Source organism: Mustela nigripes, chromosome 8 (assembly GCF_022355385.1).
Source record: "Mustela nigripes isolate SB6536 chromosome 8, MUSNIG.SB6536, whole genome shotgun sequence".
Classification (NCBI taxonomy): Eukaryota; Metazoa; Chordata; class Mammalia; order Carnivora; family Mustelidae; genus Mustela; species Mustela nigripes.
The window spans coordinates 23,517,929-23,537,544 of NC_081564.1; the positions used below are offsets into that span (position 1 = coordinate 23,517,929).

The 19,616-nt window shown below is 54.8% G+C and overlaps 1 protein-coding gene across 5 annotated transcripts; it reads right to left on the reverse strand.

Annotated features, from left to right (window-relative positions):
• Window positions 1-472: 472 nt before the first annotated feature.
• PATZ1 (POZ/BTB and AT hook containing zinc finger 1) lies at window positions 473-19,152 on the reverse strand. 5 transcript variants are annotated; one of them, XM_059408863.1, is made up of 5 exons: window positions 17,543-19,152; window positions 16,064-16,127; window positions 9,324-9,495; window positions 3,420-3,557; window positions 473-1,970 (listed from the first exon to the last, which is right to left on the reverse strand). In XM_059408863.1, exons 1-5 carry the CDS (start codon window positions 18,811-18,813, stop codon window positions 1,555-1,557), a joined length of 2,061 nt encoding a protein of 686 aa, XP_059264846.1. In that variant the 5' UTR covers window positions 18,814-19,152; the 3' UTR covers window positions 473-1,554. The 5 variants fall into 5 exon arrangements, with proteins under 5 accessions (XP_059264846.1, XP_059264845.1, XP_059264847.1 ...); XM_059408862.1 differs by having other exon boundaries at window positions 473-1,973; XM_059408865.1 differs by having other exon boundaries at window positions 1,854-1,973; window positions 3,420-3,492; window positions 17,543-19,147.
• Window positions 19,153-19,616: the final 464 nt, after the last annotated feature.

Sequence of the window (19,616 nt, forward strand, 5' to 3'; positions counted from 1 at the left end):
GGTTGCTACACTGGGTCTTCTTTAAGTCCAGGTCTTTTCTCCCAGAGCCCCACTCCCTGCCCCTCACCCTCCTGGACCACTCTACCTACCCTTCCTCTGTCACTGTCCTCACCTTGCCCAGTTTTTCTTCCTGGACTTCTTGTTACCTGAACTCACGGTTAAATCTGCTTACTTGTTAACAGTCTCTTTCCCAGTAAAGTCCACAAAGGTGTCCTGCTCACCAAGGTGGTCTGAGGCTGGGGCTGGCGCACAGCAGTAAGGACAAGAAGGAGTGAGTATTTGTCGAACAAACGGGTGCATGTTGGCAGCTGAGTCCTCAGTGGGAACATCCACCTATCAGTCCCACTGCAGCTGGTACAAAGAGGAGGAAGAGAGGTCTCCTCGGATCCCAGCCCACCCAGGTGCCCTCCCTCTGGGCTCTGAAGGGCCCCCCACCTATGGCTGAAAAACTGGACTCAGGGGAGCACGTGGATTAACGTACTAACGTTTTTAATACAGTCTGATCAGATCAATTCACATCACCAGGTCAACCTGGGCCTGCTCACATGTGACACAGCCGAGGTACACGATGTCCCCACCTGCCAGCTCTCCTGCCTTCCTGGCTGCCAACAACATTGAAACCCCCTACATCTCCCTGATCAGACTGGCATTTTTAAAATTTTGCATAAAACTATTTCTTCCATAGACTTCAAACAATCAACTAGCCAAGTTAATTATGGTACATCTAAACAAAGTTTAATACTAACCCTAACGTGTGACTGCGGTTTACAAAGAGCTCTGTATCACCTGGGATAGCTTTCAGTAGCAATTCACTACAACTGGTCCTAAAAAATAATAACAATAATAATAATAATTAGAGAATTAAAACCCAACAGCAAGTTGAATGGTTAAAATCACATAAGAACTGGAATTTGGGGTGGGGATGTCCTCAATAGCTGAGCTTGTCCTAGTAGCAAAATGCTAGCCTCCATGTAGGGCTCAGAGAAAGGTCAGGGGCCCTCCAGGTCAAGAGTCAAGCTCAGGGGCTCTCAGAGGGCACTCACCCCATGGTCCATGGGATGCTGTAGGCTTCCAGCTTCCTTGAAAACAGTTGGGCATCTGTATTTGTGTAAGTGGGTGGAGACCCTAGATGTGGTTTCTCTTGAAGGATGTGAGAAGGGGGAGGGGACCCAAATCACCGTGGTCCCAGAATGCCATCAGGTGTGGGCCTGGGATTAGGGTCACTAAGAACGGAACACCAGAAATTCCAGCTTCCGCCCATTAGAGAATCTGGGACTGGTGTTGCCTTGGAGGCCTATGTAGTGTTTTCTGCCCTTATCCCATACCAGGTCTCGCAGATATTCCTGCAGAGTATCAGATGAGAATCTATTTCTAAAGACCACTGAGGGGATGGGTGGTGGAGGGGAAGTGGGGGGTGATAGGTTTGGGGAAGGGGGAGTTAAAAACGAATAAAAATCTCTCAGCTACAGAACCCAAAGACAGTACTTCCCTCCGCATTCACAGCATTTCTCAGCAGTCCCCGGTGGCCATTTCCGTGGGGACACAGCATCTGCCTCACTTCCCCTCAGGCCCCATGGGTTGCTGGTCAACCTCAGGATCTACTAAAGATGATGCAAACGCTGACTGAACAATCTGAAACCCAAAGGACTCGAGGAGAGACATGTTCTGCTGGGGAGAAAAAGGTGAGCCGAGGGCAGGACCCAGGTCCCCCAGGGGGCCCCCAAGGGCCCGCACGTGCACCTTCTGGATGTGTTTGTTCAAGTAGGACTTAGAGCGGAAGAAGCTCCCGCATTCAGGGCAGGGGTACTTCTTCTCCCCATCAGACTCCATTTTGTTTTTGGGGACTGCCATGTCACAGGAGAAGGAGCCATTGGTGCTCTGCTTCTCGGGCGTCTTCAGGTCACTGGCGTCCGAGAGGTCACCATAGGAGTCGGAGCTCTCAATCGGATCCTGATGTGAGCATTTCTGGCCTTCTAGGAAAAAACAAAACACATAGGAGAGATGAGGCCAGGCTTTGGAGATGTCCCCTCCTGGAGGGGTCGGGAAGGGCCAGCTCACAGGCCTGTGGAGGGCAGCGGATGGCCAGCCACCACCCTGGCAGAACCCCCAGAGGTTCAGCTGGTCAGTCTGGGAGTCTGGTGTGCCTACAGGGGTGAGACAGCAGGGCCCTGGGGCTGCCAGCCTCCCTCGCCGCGGACTCTTCATGCAGGTGCACGTGTATCGCTCACCACCATCTCAGCCTGCTTCAAGGAAGAGGGTACGGAGAGGGGACCTCCACTGCTTCCACCCAGAACAACTCAGAGACCCCCCAGTTCCTAGGTGCTCTGTTGGCTGCCCCTGGGGGTAAGACGGCTGTTCTGATGATGCTGAGCAGGTACAGCAATGGTCTGACCTCCACACCGGACTAGCTGCGCCCTAGCAAGGCAGAACCAGAGCCTAGAGGTCCTCAACCCAGCAGACCCCACTGGTGGCTGAGACAGAAGCCAGTCCTTTTCCCAATGCTGCAAACACAAGCCCTGCCCTCACCGCCTTCCTGCTGCCAAAACCAAAGCATAGAGATTAAAAAGCAACTTCGAACAACTCAGTCAGCTGACTGTCCCCACGCATGGCTCAGGACAAGCTGGGCCTCGAGACAATCCTCATTGCTCTGCCCTGCCCTGCCCACACTGTAGTCCACCGATCAGCAGCTTCCTGCCTGGGTTCAAAGAGCCATGCCGGGAAGGGAGGTCTGTGATGGGAGCGTGGAGCATGCCATCTCTGCCATCTGCCAAGCCCCTGGCATCATCCCCAAGGCGACAACGTGAAATACCACAGAACAACCTGAGACAACAAGTGAAGGTGGGGCCTGGGGAGCTCTCTGCAGACCAGTTCCAAGTCAGAGGCAGTCAAGGAGCTCATTTATCGCCATGCATCTCAAAAACGCAGCCAGAGGCCCTCCAGAAAGGGCCGCTCACAGCAACCAGTCACCCCTACAGAGGGGGAAGCCAGCCCTTGGCTCCCCCTTGCCCACAGGGTGGAAGGAAAAGAAAGCATTCAGCCACAGCTCCACACCATCCTTAAAGGGCCACAGGCAACGGACAGGCCCAGAGTGACTCATCATGCAGGGCTTGTCTTCCAGCCTTGGGCCCGGGGCATCCCTGCAGGGCTCCAGATGGTGGGGGCTGGCCAGGAGCAAGGGAGGAGGGCTGGGGAAGAGGAGGCGGGGGCTGGATCTTGGCAGTGCCCTAAAGCCTCACTCATGGCCCTGGAGTGAGATACCCACTGTGACTTTCGTCCTGGAGGCCACTGCCACTCAGATCTCAGAGCCTCCTTGAGGCGGCCAGCAAGCCGGCAGCCTTCCCGCCTCCCCACGCCCGGCCCAGCGCCCCCACAACACAGTCTGCGCAGAGAAGCAAAGTGCAGAGCAAGGGGTCGCTTGCCTTTGTTGCCATAGGTCCTGGCGCAGTGGAACGCTGCTCCCCCATTCGGGATGGGCTCCTGGTGCCTGGAGACCTGGGGAAGGGGAACACCGTGGTGGGTTTTAACATGGACCTTTAAGTAGGAGGCAGAGGAGAAACCTAAACAAGACAAAAGGAGATGAGATCCCGCGGCCAGCACAGAGATACCTCTCTGCTTCCCCCATGCCTCTCCTCTGGCCGCTCTGGCTAGCACTCCCAGGTCAGCTGCACCTAGAAGGGGCCCCCTTGTCGGTTCAAAGACGGTTGCAACCACAGAAGCCACCTGGCTCAGGAGAGATGGCACTGTCCTCTGATCGGCTTCTCTGCAGAGCCCGCTCTGCAAGGCTGCGGTGGAAGACTGAGGCCGGCTGCCTGGAAGCGTGGCCTGAGATACTGCTCCTGCCAGGGCCAGAGGCCCAACGCCTCTAGGCTTGCTTGGTGCCTCAGTAGTGAGTGGCTGGAGAAGATGTCTCACAGCCCCAGGTCAGCTGCAGAGACCATGGCTAGAAATGTCGTCAGAAAAGTCATGAGGCTCAAGGGCAGTCACAGGACGCCAGCCAAGAGAATGCCTGAGTGACACGTGTAAGGTAAACTGCACAACAGACCAGACGGAGGCAAGAGGAAATCCCGAAGGATGGCCTCCAGAAGTCTCCCTTCTGCTAGCTAGCAGGACATGTTCTATTTTGCTACTTTCTCACTTTCAGAATAACTGGATTTAATAACTCTTCAGACCTTCCGAGGAACAAGAGAAATAGCAAGTTACACTAAAGGGGCTCAGTCAGATCTCATTCGTGGTCATCTTTCTGGTTGGGTTTTGGAGCAGCCATCGGGATCGTCTTTGTCTTTACTTTGGAGGAGGCGCCATCCAGCCCTCTTGAGGCTGCAGCAGCCCAACCCAGAGGCTCCAGTCAGTTGGAGCCGGGTGGCATCTCAGACTGGGAAGAGTAGATCTTGGGCCAATTTCCACACCAGCCACAGGTCTGAGGGCATGAAACCAGGTAGGCCAGTCAAAGGATAGGGACTTGGGTTTTGTAGGAAGTTGTGTCCTCCAGCTCCACCGTGGTCGAGGCTCGGAACGTGCCTTCAGCAGGAACTGAAGCGTTTTAGCATAAGGTCTGCTTGGCGCGCTAGGGCCCTTTAATCTACTCCAGATGTGGCTGACACATTCTCAAGTGCTTTTATTCCCCTTGAAAATTACAGTTCTAGGATAACAGTGGGATCCACTCTTAACAGGTCAGAGGCTGCGGAGTACTATATAATGTCTGCATAAGACTTATTTTTTAAAAATCCGATTTGTCATGGCCTTTCAAATGCTGCTGGAACAGTAATAAAGGTTGACTTTCAGCAAGTGCTAATGGTATGCCAGGGCCCAGCACACTGTATGCATTCTTCTGTAGAACTCCCCCAGCCACCCTATGAGCTGGGAATTGTGAGTACACCTGTTTCGTGGACGAAGAAACAAGAGCGCTGGTGAGGTTAAGTAACTTGCAGTCACACGTGCAGCTACTAGACGGCAGAGCCTGGGCTCCAACCCCAGGACCCTGTGCCACCATGTCCTTAAGCCGAGCAGACTCTTCAATGGGCCCTGGCCCTGGAACCATCCCTTGGATTTCGGCAGTAGGTTCGTTATCACCATTTACACTTCTGTGCTTCTCTGCCATATTGGTGGGTTAGAACGGCAGCTGCTAGCAGACAGGAGCTAACCTGTGGAAATCTTATTCAACAAACACTCCCCTGGTGATGGCAGCTGGTGGTTTTGGTGGAAAGGGGGACCGAGTGAATTTTTTTCTTTCCTGATGCAGCTACTTTATAGATTCAGCTGGTCCAGTGGCTGGTGTTCTGCCCTGCCTAGCACAGAGAGTTGTCCTGTGGTGGGACCAAGTAGTCTGCCTCAGGCCAATCACAGGGGACAGACTGGCTTAAAAGGGTCCCCCAAGCATCCCTAAGAGGGAGACTTCAGTCAGGAATGAAGGGACAAGCCAACAGGAAAGGGGACCTTAGCCCTGCCCCTGGGACTGGTGCTATGGCCCCTGGCAACCAGCAAAACGTATCACAACTTTCCAGTGACACCATGACTCCACTTTGGAAGGGATTTTCTTTTGCTTTTTAATCCCTGTGAAGTGGTGTGAGGCCCTCTCCACGGTGTACCAGGGCAGGTCCACTGAGATTAAAGGGAACGGGAAAGGCAGAAAGGGACACCAGGAATTATTATATTTACTCCCTTTGGGAGGAGATCTACTAGGCGAACAGAGCAGATGCTCAATGAAAATTTGCTGTGTTTTCCTGAAAAACAGTCTGAGGAACACATGGCTGGGTCCTCCTGACTTTACCCCAGCTGCAGACTGTACTAACTATAGCAAAGCCACATGGCAGGGTGGTACGAGTGGATCCACAGCTGCCACTTAAAGCCCAGAACTTAAACACAGAGCCACTCAGCAGCCAAATGTTGGGCTAAAACAGTAGTCGAGTTTCTGAGAAGAATGTATTTTTGAAGCCAGAAATGTTTAGCTGGAATTCTGAACTCACCTGCCCATTCACCTGATTAACCACGAACCAAAGAGGCAGCATGATCCAGGTACCAGAACGATGAAGACAGTGAGCACACATGTGACTTCACTACAACCAACAAGTCGCCCTCCCTCGCACTCCAGAGATGAAGAATTTACAACCAAAGCTACTGTTCCTGCACTGCATTTTCTTGCTCGGTACACTGCAATTTGCACTCCAGAAGCAAATCTCCTCTTGCAAGTTTCACATCCACCCAGAGGTCAGGGACTGCTTTCTTCTTGTCCAAACCCTGATGGGGTCATGCCCAACAGAGCTGTGCTGGAGGGAGGCACTAAGCAGTTGGTATCAGTTCAGTCCAGGGCAATGGCAGGCTGTCTGTGTCTGTGACTGCCACAGGTAACAACTTGTGTGCTCACCTCTGACCATGGAGAAGGCTTTTTCTACCTTTAAGTATTGATGTTTGAGTTCTAATGTTGTCTCCATCAAAGGCAGATTTCCAACAAGCCATCCCTCTTTCTCATACCAGTACATGTGCACATACAAAGACCCTGCTATGGAAATTTAGAAAGTAAAGAAGAAAATCATGGCGCTCAACCAGGTCTTTCTCTCCTTCCCACCGTTCAACTCATTTCCTGATTTGCAAATGAGGAGACAAGATTTTCTAGCCATCGTAACTCCTTCCACTGCAAATAATCTTCCTTTACGGATGGTATGCCCCACAGCCCAGTACGTCTCTAGGACAAAGACAAAGTCATCTGTCTCATATGTGTGGTTAAGAGCCAGCAGGCTGGCTCTGTTCTCTCTCGTGCTTCACGGCGAAGAGTCATTTGTGTGGCGAAGAATGGCAGATCTGTAGCAGTGAAGTTGTTGCTACTGAAGGGGTTCAAAGGGCACCAGATCCAGCTGCAACCATCTCACCATCTGGCCGACACCAGCCTTTGCTGGAACCCTTATGGAGACAAGTACATTCATTTATTTTGTTACCTTGTCCTATATCACAGCCTTGGTGGTGGACAGGATGAAGGATGACCCAGAGTTTTCTGCATTCTGATTCCAGGGTCTTGATGTCTTTGGTATCCTTATCCTCTTCCTGGACAAACCACCTTCCTCTTCCTCTTTTTCTTTTTTTCCTCAGGAGTCATCTCCTCCTACTTCTGCCCAATAAATGAGTCTTGAAGTAGAATTCTGTCCCTTCTCTTCTGATACAGACCAAAATTGTTTTCTCTTCCTTCTGTACGCCTAGGGAGGGCTGGACCAGAGCTCTCTTTTTGTCTTCTTGGAGGAATGGGACTTCCCATTCTGACTTTGGGATTCAAAGGAGTTTAGCCTATGATCCAGATCAAGGCTTGGCTTTACTGAGAAAAGGTGGGCTCTGGTTTGACACTTCTGGCTCCCCTAGCCCAGTCACATGGCCTTTGGCTGCTGCCCAAGTCATGACGTATGACAGTAGTTGGCTTTGCCACATCAGCTGTCTCCTAACTGGGTCGACTTTCCCTGCTGTTCCCTGCTGCTCTCAGCTCTTCTTTCCTCCTGAGCTGGGCCCCCCGGGGCTGTGGCCCTGGGTCTCCCATCCAGTTTTTGCCCCACTCTGCAATCTGAGCTAGGCTCTGAGTTTCACCATTAACATCCTCCTCCACTCTCACTGGTTTCCTGCCTCTGGTCTCTGACCTCAGTTCTCAGACGGAGAACCTCAGGCTTGAAAACTTGACCAAGCGCCTGCGGACAGCATGTTGCCAGTTTAGTTATTTATGAGGCATGGGGGATGCTCTCAGGAAGCCAGGTTAGGATGAAGCAAGATAAGAAACCATTTTTTTCTAGAGCTGGGGCAGCCACGGTCAAGATGGTCGGCCACAGTCTGGTAACTCCCTGCGCACAACCTCGTCGCTCACTCAGGGGAAGCTCTTGCCGGAAAGGGTCCAACTGACACGTCAGAATATAGGACAGACGCTTCAGAAGCTTTTATGACTGCCTCCCTGCTCTCACAGCAGGTTTCCCGGTGGTACAAATACCAGTATCCAGTGGACTTCGTGGCAAACCCCAGGTGTGCAGTCCCAAGAAAGGCCCCAGCTCCAGGGCACCCAGGACACCCAGCTACCCTGCAGTCTCCCTCCACCAGTGGCCTCAGGCCACATGGAGACAGCACAGGCCCCCAAAGGTGCCAGCCAAGGACTGCAGGGGTATTGTGCTCCAAACCAGAGTCAGGGAGCTGTGTCTTTCCTAACAGGGTTACAGAGTGTAAGGACGGGACCTCCCAAGTGTGCAGCTCCTTGTGGGGAGTTCAGAGAACTTTCACCTACCTTGTCTCCTGGGATCATCACAACAACCCCATGAGGCGGGCAAGGTGCAGGTGTTCTTAACCCCTTTTAAGTGAGGAAGACACTGAGGCTTAGAAAGGGGAAGGGAGAGCTCAAGGTCACAGAGTGGAGGGCAAGGCAGGAGGGCAAGTTAGGAGGGGTGTGGACTAAACCCTGGGTCCCCTGACTCCAGTTCAGTACTCAGTCCACTAAGCCACACCCAAGACTTCCAAGGCATCGGGACAAGACTGTCCCAGGAGAAAGAACTTCCCAGCAACGTCCGCATCTGGCCAAAGCAAGCGCACCGTGCAGAAGCATCTTCGCACCCACCACAGACGGCTGTCCCGACCACCTTCAGCACAGATCCGGCGCAAGCCTCCTCCGCTGACACTGTGCTTGCACGGCACAAACCTTAGCCCTCCAACCACCAACAAGCCCTGGCGGCAGCTCAGGGTTAGGCCTGACGTCATCAACACAGCACTGGGGCCACAGAGCCAGACTCCACCTAGGCCAACCTCGGCCTCAAGCACGCTGTCCTGCTCAGAGCACATTCCACTTTCCTGTCTCATCAAGGCCACAGTCTACTTGGGTTTGGGCTCTTTTCTGACCATCTGTTAGAAACTTTCTGCCCCTTGTCCATCTCCAGACTCAACCTCCTTCCTTGGTTGTTGAATTTCACATGCCAGTGAATCAGCCAGCAAAAGCTCTCAAGCAGGACCCCTTTTTTCCCCACTTCTTGGGGCCTAACGACTCTCCCACTGACCTCAGGAGTTCAGTGGTGTCTACGAAATGTATCCACCGTGCCATCTGCACAGCACATGTGTTAACGAGCCCAGGCTTGGAAACCGTGCTCTCTCCTTCTGTTCCCACTTGCTGTTCTCCTGGGAACTCCTATTCCAAGCATCCCAAGGACGGGAAGGAAGAGGTGGGGCTAGCTGGGCGATGAAGGTGTTTATTGTTCAGTGGGAAGGGAGGGCCAGCCGTGCAAGGAGTGAAGTCTGAGGCAAGGTGATCAAGACACCCCTGGCCTCCCACACAAGCTCAGGCCCAGCCCCTGGAAGTGAGGAAATAGCAGGGAGATTACCTCGGTTACAGATACTGCAGAAGTTGCTGGGCCCCTCACTGTGCTTCTTCAGGTGGTCTGCCATGTACGCTGCCCGCAGGTACTTCCCACACACCTGGCAGGGCACCTTATCTTCATGACAGGCCAGGTGGGAGCGCAGCCGGTCTCGAGTGGCGAAAGACGCATTGCAGGTCTGAGGGCAGAAAGGAAAACAAGATGAGGTGCAAATGGGCATCACACTCCTGACTCCCCACTGAGCACACCAGGAAACAGAATCTGTTTCCTGCCAACGCAGGGAATCCCTGCGTAAAGAGAGCTTCACGTGTGGCCCACGTTTCCTCCCCAGAAGGCAAGTAAGCTGCTCTTATTTCCCATGATGCCTCCTCATGAGACCCCTGAGTTGGCCACCACAACGTGCCCAGAACATGGCACACTAGGTGTCACGCTCCTTTACAAAATGAAGATGAGGCATTTGTTCACTCTTAAACAAGAATTGACTTCAGTAGCACCGACTGTGAGTGAACATATAGAAGGTAAGTTGGCATACGAACAGATTCCTGTCCTCCATCCTGGGTTTTCCCTATTTGCTTTGTACAAAGAATTCAATTTCTCCACTTTATTCAAAAGTGATGTTAGAAAACAAAATCAAAAATCAAACATGACATTAGTCTTGGCCACAGGGAAACGGAGAGGAAAGGCAGGACAAAGCACAGAGACGGCTCCTTATAATATTCTGGTGAGTTTGTACTGAGAAAGCAGCCCATAAAATGACAGTGTCAATTCTGCTAACGTGAGAATTAGCAGAGAGAAGGAAGGCCACACGATTCAGGAGCATTTGTGGGACGTTAAGTTGGGGAAGTGCTGGTAATAACAAGAATACCACCCCACATTGATGGAGCATGCATTCTACGCCTGCCTGCCATCTCATGCAATCCATCCTTACAGGGGCCCTCCGAGACAGGCCGTGTTATTACCCTCCAAGAGAACGTGGCCATAGAAAACCATGCTGTGAGCACAAGCTCTCAGCCAGATCCCAGGAGCGGATGGCTCAGGAGCTGAGGGTCAGCACCAGCATCCTAGGAGGCAGCCTCAGGTCCCCAGGCATTTCCTGTCCCTGAGGCCTTGACTCAGTCTCAGTCCGTGACCCTTCCCCCAACAGCCCTTCTTCATCTGGGGGCTTGCCCAGGCACCCCAGCCCTGGAGGTCACAGAATGTCAGGGAAATTGTTGGGGGAGTTCAGTCTGGAGACTTTCAGAATTATTTTGGTTCCATGGAGATGTTTCAGAGGTTCATGTCAAGTTTGACTCCTTTCTCTGTGTGTGTGTGCTTACTATTTTAAAACTCCTACAAGAAAGCAACATTCCCCTTTAAATGCATTACAGCGTGAATATCAACCCACTGAAGACCCACCACCCCATTTACTCACTAGTATGGAGGTGCACCTGCCGTCTCTGTTTGACAGAGGCACCTCCTAAGATCCCAGAACCTCAGGGTAAAGGTCTGACCACCGTCACCATGTACAAATGTTTATATCCTTACTGTATACAGTCAAAGCAAGTAGCCAGTATATGGGATACTGTCTTTGAGACTAAAGATGCTGCAGCTCCTACTCCAGTCCCAAATGTCTTTGTGCATCAGGATAGGCTCTGCTGCTTTCAGTCATCGTCTCTAAGCAATACCCGTTTGAACCAAACACCTTATTGCTAATGAAATACTGGCTTTATCTGTTTTATCCACTGAGTTGATTCATTTGACAAATGAGGAAGCTGAGTTTGGAGAATGATTAGCCCCAAGCACATGACTCAGCTACTAGATGAAGCTGTGGTCAAAACCTTGTCACTGCAGGCCAGCAGCCAACCTACCCTCCCGGCTTCCCTGAGGTCTTCCTCCCTTCCCCACTCCACCGCTGGGCAGACAGAGGCCTGAGGAGATCCAGGCAGGCTGGGAGGTGAACCAGCCCCGAGCCGGTGCTCTTCCCAGCTCCAGACTCAGCTGGGATATAGCTTCTGCTGATGGAAAGGTACTGATGCTTCTTAACAGTGTGTGAGGTGGCCAGGACTCCCCTGAAAGGGAGAGGTGACAGCATTTGTGCAGAGAAACTAGAGCACTCAGGTGACTCAGGAAGCATCATGGGCACTTGGTCTCCTGGCCACAGGTGGTCCCCTCCTCAGTCAGGGACCTCTTGACCCAATCACAGATGACAGTGGGGGAACATTTCCATCTTCCACCCAGCCCACCGGCCCTGTAAACCAGAGCAAGGGCTGCCAAAAACACCCCAAGGGAGGGGGGTGCACCTGACAAGTTATCTGGGGATAATCTGCCAGCTTTGCGAACCAGTGACCTGAGGACGAGCCCTCCAATGAGAGGTAGTGTGGGCTACGCCTAAGAAGCCAAAGGAACCAAACATGGGCCAGGTATAAGAAAATGCGGTGAAGGGGCATCTGGGTGGCTCAGTGGATTAAAGCCTCTGCCTTCGGCTCAGGTCATGATCCCAGGGTCCTGGGATCGAGCCCTGCATCGGGCTCTCTGCTCAGCAGGGAGCCTGCTTCCTCCTCTCTCTCTCTCTCTCTCTGCCTGCCTCTCAGCCTACTTGTGATCTCTGTCAAATAAATAAATAAAATCTTAAAAAAAGAAAAGAAAAGAAAAGAAAATGCGGTGAAGGCACACATTCGGAATCTTTGGCGGTCCCTGGGAGAGGCACCACTAGGGGAACATGAAAGCAACCCCTTGTTTCTCCTGCCAACCCTCCTTTTGGGGTCTGTCCCTTAGCACTGTCTGTCATACTGTGCTACCTAAAGATAACAGACAGACAAACCTCAATTATCCACAAGTGTATTATCCATTTGAGGGATTAGCTAGGCAAAATTAAAATCCCAGACCAAGCCGAATCCCTCCCCCCACTGATTATCTCTCAAGGAATGAAAGCTAACTTTAGCCTGAACAAACATAATTAGGAATGTAAATCTGCCGCTCGGAGGGGGAAAAAAAAAACAAAACCCACAAATACAACAAAAACTTTCACTATATTACAATGCCAAGCTGGAGTTGGCTCCTCTGAGCCAGAACTGACCTTTCATGGCTGAGTCCCCAAGGCTTTCTGGGCGGGGCGGGGAATTGTTGAAGTGTACAAGCCCGAGTCTAGGCCTGTCAGAAGTTCAGACAACACAGAACATGAAGAGCCTGGTCACATGACACAGAAGAGTGGCCAAAGGAGAGACAAATCTCAAAGAAGGGGAACACTTAGAATCTGTATAGTGGGGCCACTCAGAAGAAAGGCACTTCTCATCCTGGAGACAGAAGACACAGCAACCCTGAAGGGACAAGAGTGAGCCAGGACAGCATCCTCTGATCACCCTTGATATTTGGAATGGCTGCCACCTTGGCCTCGGCCCTGTGCCCAGGCAGCCTACTGTTGTTAGGAGCACACCTGCCAGGTCCCAGCCCAGCAACCCTGAGCTTGGGTCTCCTCTGGTCTTCCCCACTCAATACTGAGTCTCAGCCATGCTCCCTTCACCCCCCTAACAGTTTCTCCCCATCCCAGAATGCCTAAAGCTTTTTTTCTCTAAGAGTTGAGCAGCTCAGAAATGGGGCCCAAATGGTATTGGGGACACTAGCGCACACCCAAGGTGGCCTTTGAAGTCTGGCAGCCTGGAGGTGGGGGGAGGCGGTGTGGTCTCAAGTGGTCTTTTTTATAGCCCTGGAAAAGTCTAAGGGCAATACATGGAGGCCCAGTGCCATTGGTCTCGCTGGCCCCTTTTTTCTTGGGAGTGTCAGACCCCTTGCCCTCACTTCAATTCACTCCTTCTCTAATGAGTTATCCTCCAGCCCAAACCACCCCAACTAGCCCCTGAGAAATGGGGTCACTAAAAGTATGGGAGAGGTCTTGAGTTGCTCTAGTCTCTTGGCTTCAGGCTGAACTCCACGTGAGGGAAATGTCCCAGCCCCACTGTAGCCATTAAGCCAGCAGCGGCGCCTGAGGCATCTGAGCCGGTTAAGGACACTCAGGCCAAGCCCTGAGGAGATTTGTGTGTCACTGACAAGGCTGAGGCTTCATACCCCAACATTCAGATGGTCTTTTCACTCAAGCTGTGGCACCAGTCTCTTTAACTGGCCCCTTCTGTCATCTGTGGCATCAGGAAAGGTGGAGAGGTATAACCTGGGCCCAGCTCTTGCCCAGGGAACCAACTCCCAGAGAGCCATCTCTTCACCGCGCATGCTTTCAGAATATGCTTTTAGAATATACACCGTGCCAAACAGATGCCCCGCTGTTTAACCAAGCACTGACACACTGGCCAGCCTGCCCAGAGCAGGACAGCCAGCAGATCTTCACCTGCTGGGTCATCATTTCGGGAGTTCTGGCTAATGGGGCTGGAGGTGGGACCAGCAGGTCTGTGTACTGGAGGGGCGGGGCGGGGTGGGGGCGGGGCAGGAGTAGGCTCCATACTACACCGAGGGACAATGATGTCAGTGTTATGACAGAGACCAAGGACAAAACACACAAAGCCTCAAATGTTAGAATGAAAACTTTTATCATCACTCCTGTTATCCCCGCGGAGGCAGCAGGGGCTAAAGGGCATCTCACTGGGATCCGGGGAGGGGCAGGGGGAATCTACATCTGCTTTATCAGCCCCCAAAGCCATATATTGGGTTGACCCAGTATAAAGCTACTGGTTAGTCTAGTTCCTGAGCAGACCTGCTAGTAAACCTCAAAAACAAAGACGTTGACTTCACTAGCCAGAAATGAAAGGAGGGACCTGTCTGAGCGGGAAGGGAAGAGGGCAGCCTGGGTTGACCCAGCTGGAGTCACTCCATTCTCCTCTGGAGGGGAATTCACCCCTAGAGTCGGGGAAGGGGTGGCCAAGGTCCATTCTAGAAACCCCACGCCTTACAGGACGTAATGCTAGGAGAGGGGAAGCTCGTAAGCCCATGACTTGGTTCTTGGGAAAGCACCAACCTCTACAATCACCCAGGCAAGGACAGAAACCCAGGGGTGCCATCTGTTAAAGGGGGAGAAAAAGGCAAGAGAACCCAGAAAGAAACCTGGAGGGTGTGGGGGGACCCAGAAAGGTGCTCCTTACTAGCCGGGGGGTCCCTGAGCTGGGAAAGACTCCAAAGCACACAGGAAGGAGCTGGGCATGGTGGGCAGGAACCATTTCGCTGGCCTCTCCCAAAAGCAGGGGTCTCAGAGCAACCGCCATTCCCATTCCCCTCCACAGAAAACCCTTCTCTGGGGAGGCCCAGGCTAGCCTACAGGCCACTGGGTAAAGGCCCGGCTGCCCTCCGAGGCAGTCCAGCCCTGCCTCAGATATCCTGGCGGGGCTGGGCAGAAGAGAGCGCTGCTGGAGTGTGCTGGGCCCAGGTTTTCGAGGGCTGGGAATGATTTTTTTAGAGAAAGGGAAAAGGCGGTGTCAGGAACCGAATGGGACGACCTCCACAAAGCAGGCTGGGCAAAGTCCCATGATGGCAGGTCGCTAGGAAGAGATTCCAGGGGCGGCAGGCCGCTGCTGCTCCCAACCCACACCTGGAAAAAGGGCAGAGAGTGCAGGTTACCCCCCTAGGCCACCGGGCATGACCCCACTGCCCTCTGGGCTCCTCCTACTCTGCCAGGCTGCTCAGCACACTACCTGGGAGAGTCAGAATGTGCTCTGTGATTAGAGAGTCAGAGACAGAGAGAAGGCAGCGAGGCACAGATGGATCCCAGCATGCCCACCCTGGGTGGTCGTCCTCGGGGGGAGGCCACCTAGCCTGGCTGGCTGTGAACACCGGCCACACCGGGCCCCCTCGATGCCCGACTTCCAGCACGTCCATTCCTCCCTGCAGGTCTCCCTGAGCCCTCCCTCCTTGCCACCAACAGGACAAGAGAAGCAGGTTACCCTACCAGAGGCTATACCAGAACCTCACCACTCTGTTTCCCCCTCCGATGGCGGGAACTTGGCACTGGAAGGGGGATGGTCAAGGAGAAGATAGAGGTGTTTCCCATCCACACAGGAATGCTCAGTGGTCAGGAGAGGACATGCAATTTTCTGGGTACCACAAGGCCCCCAGATATTGCTGAAGCAGACAAACCAAGGGTAAGAATCTTGCCCAGCCTTCCCTACCCATTGCTACACAAAGAGCTCACAAGGAGAGGAAGCCACCTTCCTCCCCAGTCCTCAGAAGTCCTGGCTGTTTCCACACATGGCTCGGGATGGGTTAAACAGGTGCCAGTGCTCAAAGAATGAGACCATCCACTCTCGTCCTCCTACACTGTCGTTCCTACTGCCACCCCTTGTGTCCTAAGCTCAAGGAACCCAGAAGGTCAGGCTGCCTGGCAGACAGGGGGAAGCACTGTTAGTTGGACCACCAGGAGCTCTTCACAAACACTTCCCGCTCCACGGTGGCTCCTGCAAACTGCTGGGAACCAGAAGCTAGGCCCAATGGGGAGCCAGTGCCCCCAGGACGACACTCGTGCAATGTGGCCCACCATCCAAGGAGCTGGCAAATGCCAGGAGAGGAAAGCCAAGCAAAAGAGCGAAGACAGAGACAGGGTGGGAACCAGAACCCAGCAACCAGGAGGGAGGGGACATCAGCGGTGGGGGGGAGGGGGTTGGGGGGAAGAACAAAGGAGAAAAGCAGACGGAGGGTGGAGGGACAGAGGGGGAGGTGTGCAAAGCGGTGGTGGTCAGTCAGCCGGCCCAGCACACATATCAGCTGGCTTGTGGCTGGGCTGTGAGAACAGCAGCATTCTCTTTCAGCCCATCTGCCCTGGCCCCGACCCCTACCTGACACTTGTGAGGCCGCTCAGAAGTGTGCACCTGCTTGATATGTCCGTTCAAGTGATCAGGCCTGGAAAAGAGAACCAAGAGAGACTTTTCAAAAAAGACCTCAAAAGATGGGACCACATTTGGCCAGACTCCCCACCTGTACCTGCACACACCAGTGGAGAGGACTCCCTCTTCCCCAACCCAGCATGACAAAGAAAAAGTCACCACCCAGCTCCACAGGCCCAGGCCTCTCTGCCCCGGTTTTTTTACTAGAGGGGGAAGGGAAGTGAGTGTTCTGAGTGTTCCTCTCTGACCTTGCCTACCCATTCCCCCCCCCCCCCCCCCCCGCCCCCGCCCCAGCTCAAATGATTTCTAGAACCAGAGGCGGTGGCTTTAGAATGAGACAGGGCTGCCTTACTGAAGCCTTTCTGGGAGGGGGTATGTGTGACTCATTGTCCTTACTAAAGCCCCTTAGAAACTCAGTATTCCCCTCCCCCAGGCTCTCCCACCAGGGCAGCCAATGAATGCCACCCGGATGGAATTCAGTCCCCAGAGGCCAAGGGATAGAGCCTTAAGTCCCCAGCTGGGCTGGTAAACCAGATGCCCGCCAGAGCAGGTGGGCAGGGGCTGCCTGACCGGTAAGACTGGTTTCTGGTTGGGGCCCCTCCAAGGGAGTTCTCCATCCGTAGGTTCACATACCCACAAGGTCCTCAGTATCCAGGCAAGTTAAAACCAGCCTTTTATTCTTAATATTCTCTTAAGAGGAAAAACAAAACAATCTTCTGCTCCCAGGCAAGTTCTCAGTTCCCTATCAGGCTCACTAATAAGTGAATCTAAGACATTCTGGCCCCCTCCTCTCGTCCTAAAAACATAGAGGGTATCTGTGGGTCCAGTTAGGCTCTGGAGCCATCAGATCAGAGCAGATCAAAGATTCTGGTGCTATGAGACTCTGGGTACAGAACTCCGTGCCCCCTGATCCCATGAGGGTGTGAGGGAGGAATCTTGAGTTTGCCCATCCAGGATAGCTAGTGCTCTGTGGGTGGGGGTGGGGGGGATTTCGTGGCATGGAGCGTAAGGAGTCCCAGATACACTTGTTTCAGTCCCTCCCTCAGCAGCCATTCAAGCAGGGAAAGTCGCTGGAGGAAAAGCCTCCCGCCCCCAGTGGGGGCCCCAGGCCTGGTGCCGGAAACACAAAGGGAGCCCAGGGAGAAGAATGGTGAGGCCCAGTGGCTGTGGCCTGAGGAATCCAGCCCCTTCCCAAAAGGCCCAAAGGAAGACAGACAGTAGGGCACGCCTAGTGCCACAGAACTTCCCCGTGGGAAGAGAAAGCAGCTCTTGGCCACAAAACCAGGGCCATTAAAATGCTCTTCCCAAATCTGTTATAGCCTTAGAGGGTCAAGTGACTCCCACAAATCCCACACCCCCCGATCTCAGCAAGAAACTGTCCCATGAGGCAGGAATAGGATAGGTCATGGGGTAGGGAGCACCATTCCTCACCTGGAGAAGCCTTTCCCACAGCTCTGGCAGATGTAGGGCTTGCCCACCGACCCGTCGTGGGATCGCACATGGTAGGACATGCGATCTTTTCTCTTGAACCGCAGCCCACACACTGGGCAGGAATAGGGCTTCTCCCCCGAATGGGAAAGCTTGTGCCGATTGAGATGGTATACGTCACGGAAGATCTTGCCGCAGATCTCACATGCCACCTGCTTCCTGGTCCGGCTCCTCTTTCGGGGGCCGTCGGGGTCCTCAGAGATGGGTAGCCCATTCTCACCCAGCCTCGGTGGAGGAAGGTCGATATAGCCCAGCTGGAGGCTGGTGACACCATGCTGGGCCTCATGCTGCCGGAGCCGGTTGGCATCAGTGAACACCTTCCCACACAGGCCACATGGAAGGATGCCCGCCTCCCTCAGGCCCCCTGGGGACCCGAACATTGAGTCCAGCAGGTTGGCCTTCCTTGGGCGGCCCCGGCCTCGCTTGCCAGTCAGGGGAGGGGCACTAGATGCCACATTGGGGAATGGGGAAGTCAGCAGTTGGGGGGATAGGGGTCCGGCCACCATGGGCAAGCGGTCCACCCCAGGTAACACAGGCAGGGACGCTTGGCTCGCAATCGCTGCACCAGCAGCCCGGGCTGCCTCCTCCTCGGGCTGCATGCTGCCTGCGATGCCATTGCTGTTGGCTGCCAAGGCTGCCCCGTTGGTCATGTCCAAAGGGAAGCCCAAGTCCGAGGTTCCAGGGGGACGAAAGAGCATGATGTCTGCCCGGGCAGGGGGCACCAGGATCTGCACATTAGACTGTTTGATGACTTCCTGGCAGATCTCAATGACCGACCTCATCAGTAGGAACTTGGCAGCCGTCATGAGCTCGGGGAAGCTCTCCAGGCGAACCACGATGCGGGAAGTGTAAGCGAAGTCCAGGATGTCCCCGAACACCTTGGAGCTGATGGTGTGCATCTCCAGCTCCCGGCTGCCTCCAGCCCCGCCGCCTGGGGCTGCCGCTGCGCCCCCCACGTCAGCGGGACCCCCGTCTGCAGCTCCGCCGTCTCCCAACTGGGCGCTGAACACCGACTCAAAGTACTCGCTGCAGGCGGCCAGCACTGCGCGGTGCGCTGGAAAGCTCTCGTCGCCCACCCGCAGGAGCACGTCGCAGAAGCGCCCGCCGTTTTTGCGCTGCTGGTTTAGGTTGTGCAGCATCTCCGTGCTGTGCCTGCTCACCTGGTAGGTGTAGCAGCCCGATGGGCCGCAGGAAGCGTCGTTCACCCGCTCCATGGCCGCCGCCCCCTCCCCACAAACCGGGCCGCGGCACTTGCCCGCCCCCCTCCCTTCCCCTAGGCAGCGAGAAGCGGGGCGCAACGGACGTATCTACACTCCCCACACGTGCCGGCCCGGGGCTCTGTAGTCTCGCAGGTGCGCCGAGCGCACACGCACCCTGCCCGGATCGGACTGTCTAGACGGCAGGGCGCACCACCTCCCACATAGCTGCCCCCACCCCTGCTGGATTGAGCGCTCCTCTCTCCTCTCCGCCTGCCCGCCTCCCCTCCCAGGTCTACCTCCGGGGGGGTACGCGAGCAAAGAGGTGCGCCCCTCCTGCAAACGCGCCTGCCACCTCCCCTCCCGCCCGCCAGGCGGCGCCGGCGCGCAGCCAAAAGGAGCGCGCGCGCGCGGGGAGGAGGCGGAGGGGTCTGCCGCGCAGGCGTGCGCGCGCGCGCCGCGGCTTTTCCCGGGCCCGCTGGGGGCGCGCGCTGCGTCCCCTGCAAAGCGCGAGCCGGGGCGGGGGCGCCGGAGCGGAGGAAACAAAAGGCGAAGGCGGCGGCGGTGGGGCGCGCACGGGGGCGGCAGCGCCGGCCTGGTCCCGGAGCCTGGCGGGCGGTGGCGACGGCGAACGCTGGAGCGAGCGGGCGGTGGCGGCGGCAGGGTGGGCCCTTCCCCGGGCCGGGCGAAGGCGGCGGCGGAGCGGCGGCGCTGCGGCCCCGGCCTCCGTGTGTTCGGAGCGGAGGAAAGATGGCAGCGGCTGCACTTCCTCTTGCACTTTCACCCCTGGGGGGAGGAGAAGGAGGGGGCGATACCAACAA

Bases quoted from the DNA above. Each gene is read 5' to 3' on its own strand.
- PATZ1 (XM_059408862.1), bottom strand. From the start codon at position 18,813: ATGGAGCGGGTGAACGACGCTTCCTGCGGCCCATCGGGCTGCTACACC. The intron at 16,128-17,542 runs GTGAGGAATGGT...TCTCTTTTCCAG, and splicing joins TGTGGGAAAGGCTTCTCCAG to GCCTGATCACTTGAACGGAC. The intron at 9,496-16,063 runs GTAGGGGTCGGG...TTCTGCCCTCAG, and splicing joins AGCGGCCTCACAAGTGTCAG to ACCTGCAATGCGTCTTTCGC.